We start from the raw sequence: 1,891 nt of genomic DNA, 5'->3' as shown, positions 1-1,891 counted from the left end.
CATCTCCTCTTCTTAGATCACCCATTCGCTTGCGTGCCCCGCCAGACTCTCTCAATTTCCGCAACACGACATTTTGCCACGGTGTAGCGTAATTTTCTTTCACAGTTATAGGTCAATTGCAGACTAAAAAAATGAAAAGTTTGTGTATGCATTTCCATGTTGGTGGCCACTGCGTAGCTGAGTGGGGGCAAAAAAACTAGACGTTTTCTTGTGGTCATAAAAGCCCTTTCATGCTTCTCTGGTTTCAGAGACACAGCATAACGGGAGACCGGGCATAACGGGAGACCCATTATAAGGTGCTCGCCAAATCTTGAGAGACCCAGCATAACGGGAGACCCATCATAAGGTGCTCGCGCCCAAATCTTGAGAGACCCAGCATAACGGGAGACCCATCATAAGGTGCTCGCCAAATCTTGAGAGACCCAGCATAATGGGAGACCCAGCATAACAGAAGACCCAGCATTTTCTGCAGCCAGTCGAATTTGCCAATTGCAGAGACAAGAGAAACAAAGCATCAATCGAGGGAATAGAATATGGACACGGTTTCGGTAGATGGGCGTCGTAGGAAAAGTCACTGTCGTGATATAGCAAGAGGGAGATCAGTGGAAGAGGAGCTCGAAGGCTTTTTGAGAGTGTACAACGACGGTTCTGTTGAGAGATTCTCCTACGCTGTGTCGAATGTGGCGGCATCGGAGGCGGCAGAAGAGCCCGTGGCTTCCAAGGACGTTGTAATGGACTCGCGTACTGGTGTGTGGGCGCGCTTCTACCTTCCCAGAAAAGCAGTTTCGCGGGGAAGTAGGGTGCCTCTTGTAATTTACTTCCACGGCGGCGGCTTTGTGCTGGGGTCCCCCGCATGGTCTATTTACCACGTATTCATGTGCAGATTGGCTTCGGAAACAAATTCTATGATAATGTCGGTTGCCTACAGGCTGGCCCCCGAGCACCGTCTTCCTGTAGCGTATGACGATTGCTTCACCGCCGTCACGTGGCTCCGGCAACGACATTCTCGTGAGTCCTGGTTATCATCGCACGCCGACTTCTCGCGCTGCTTTTTGGCCGGCGATAGTGCGGGAGGTAACATCGCTCATCACGTGGCATTGCGGTGTGCAGAGGTGGATGTGAAACCGCTGGAGATGAGAGGACTCATTCTTCTTCAGCCCTTCTTCGGGGCAGAAAGTCCATGTCAATTGGAGACGCTGGTGGAGGACCCAAATCTTTCGCAGCGGTGGGTGGAGGTGTTTTGGAAGCTGTCGTTGCCGGTGGGAGCGAAGAGAGACCATCCTGCCTGTAATCCGCTCTCTCAGCCGGTTGCTCGATTTGATTTGCCCCCCGTGGTGGTTTGCATCTCGGAAAGAGACCTGCTGAAACAGAGGAACATGGATTATTACCATGCCCTCAAAGCAGCTGGGAAAAATGTGAGTTGTGTTGTTTTCAAGGGCGTAGGTCACGCCTTCCAAGTGTTGAATCCTGATTCTCAGCAGATCGCCGACTTGACAAAGCTCTTACTTCACTTCATTAGCAGTCGGAACTCGGCCTAATAATGTACTGTCCGCGTAAATAAATGTCTAGTGATGTCTGCACACGTAAGAATCGCTGTAATTGCTCTCTCTTTTGAAAAGATAACTTTGAGAGTTGTTATCTGTGTTTGGCTTTTTTTGTCTCTTTTTTTACTTGGTACTAATTCGGACCAAACATGAGAACTTTTAACTGCGTTCTTGTCTTTTATGAATGTGCACTTCTACATCATTCCTTATGAATAGAGGTGTAGTTTTAAGCAATTAAACAAAAACTGGCGTATCCCTGGGTCCCCTGCAAAACGAAAAGTGAAACCTGAATCTGAGAGTATGTAAGGAAAAGGCTGTATGGGCTCCACTCTGTAATTCATAGGAGC

At 48.9% G+C, this 1,891-nt stretch overlaps 1 protein-coding gene across 1 annotated transcript; it reads left to right on the top strand.

Moving 5' to 3' along the window:
• The first annotated feature begins 533 nt into the window (after nucleotides 1-533).
• LOC131071692 (probable carboxylesterase 6) lies at nucleotides 534-1,538 on the top strand. The gene has a single exon (XM_058007635.2). It carries the CDS (start codon nucleotides 534-536, stop codon nucleotides 1,536-1,538), a length of 1,005 nt encoding a protein of 334 aa, XP_057863618.2.
• Nucleotides 1,539-1,891: the final 353 nt, after the last annotated feature.

This window comes from Cryptomeria japonica, chromosome 3 (genome assembly GCF_030272615.1).
Source record: "Cryptomeria japonica chromosome 3, Sugi_1.0, whole genome shotgun sequence".
NCBI classification, from domain to species: domain Eukaryota; kingdom Viridiplantae; phylum Streptophyta; class Pinopsida; order Cupressales; family Cupressaceae; genus Cryptomeria; species Cryptomeria japonica.
This window is presented reverse-complemented; position numbering and strand designations above follow the sequence as displayed.

What these genes read in the sequence shown, in the direction of transcription:
- LOC131071692 (XM_058007635.2), top strand. Translation starts at nt 534, where the DNA reads ATGGACACGGTTTCGGTAGATGGGCGTCGTAGGAAAAGTCACTGTCGT.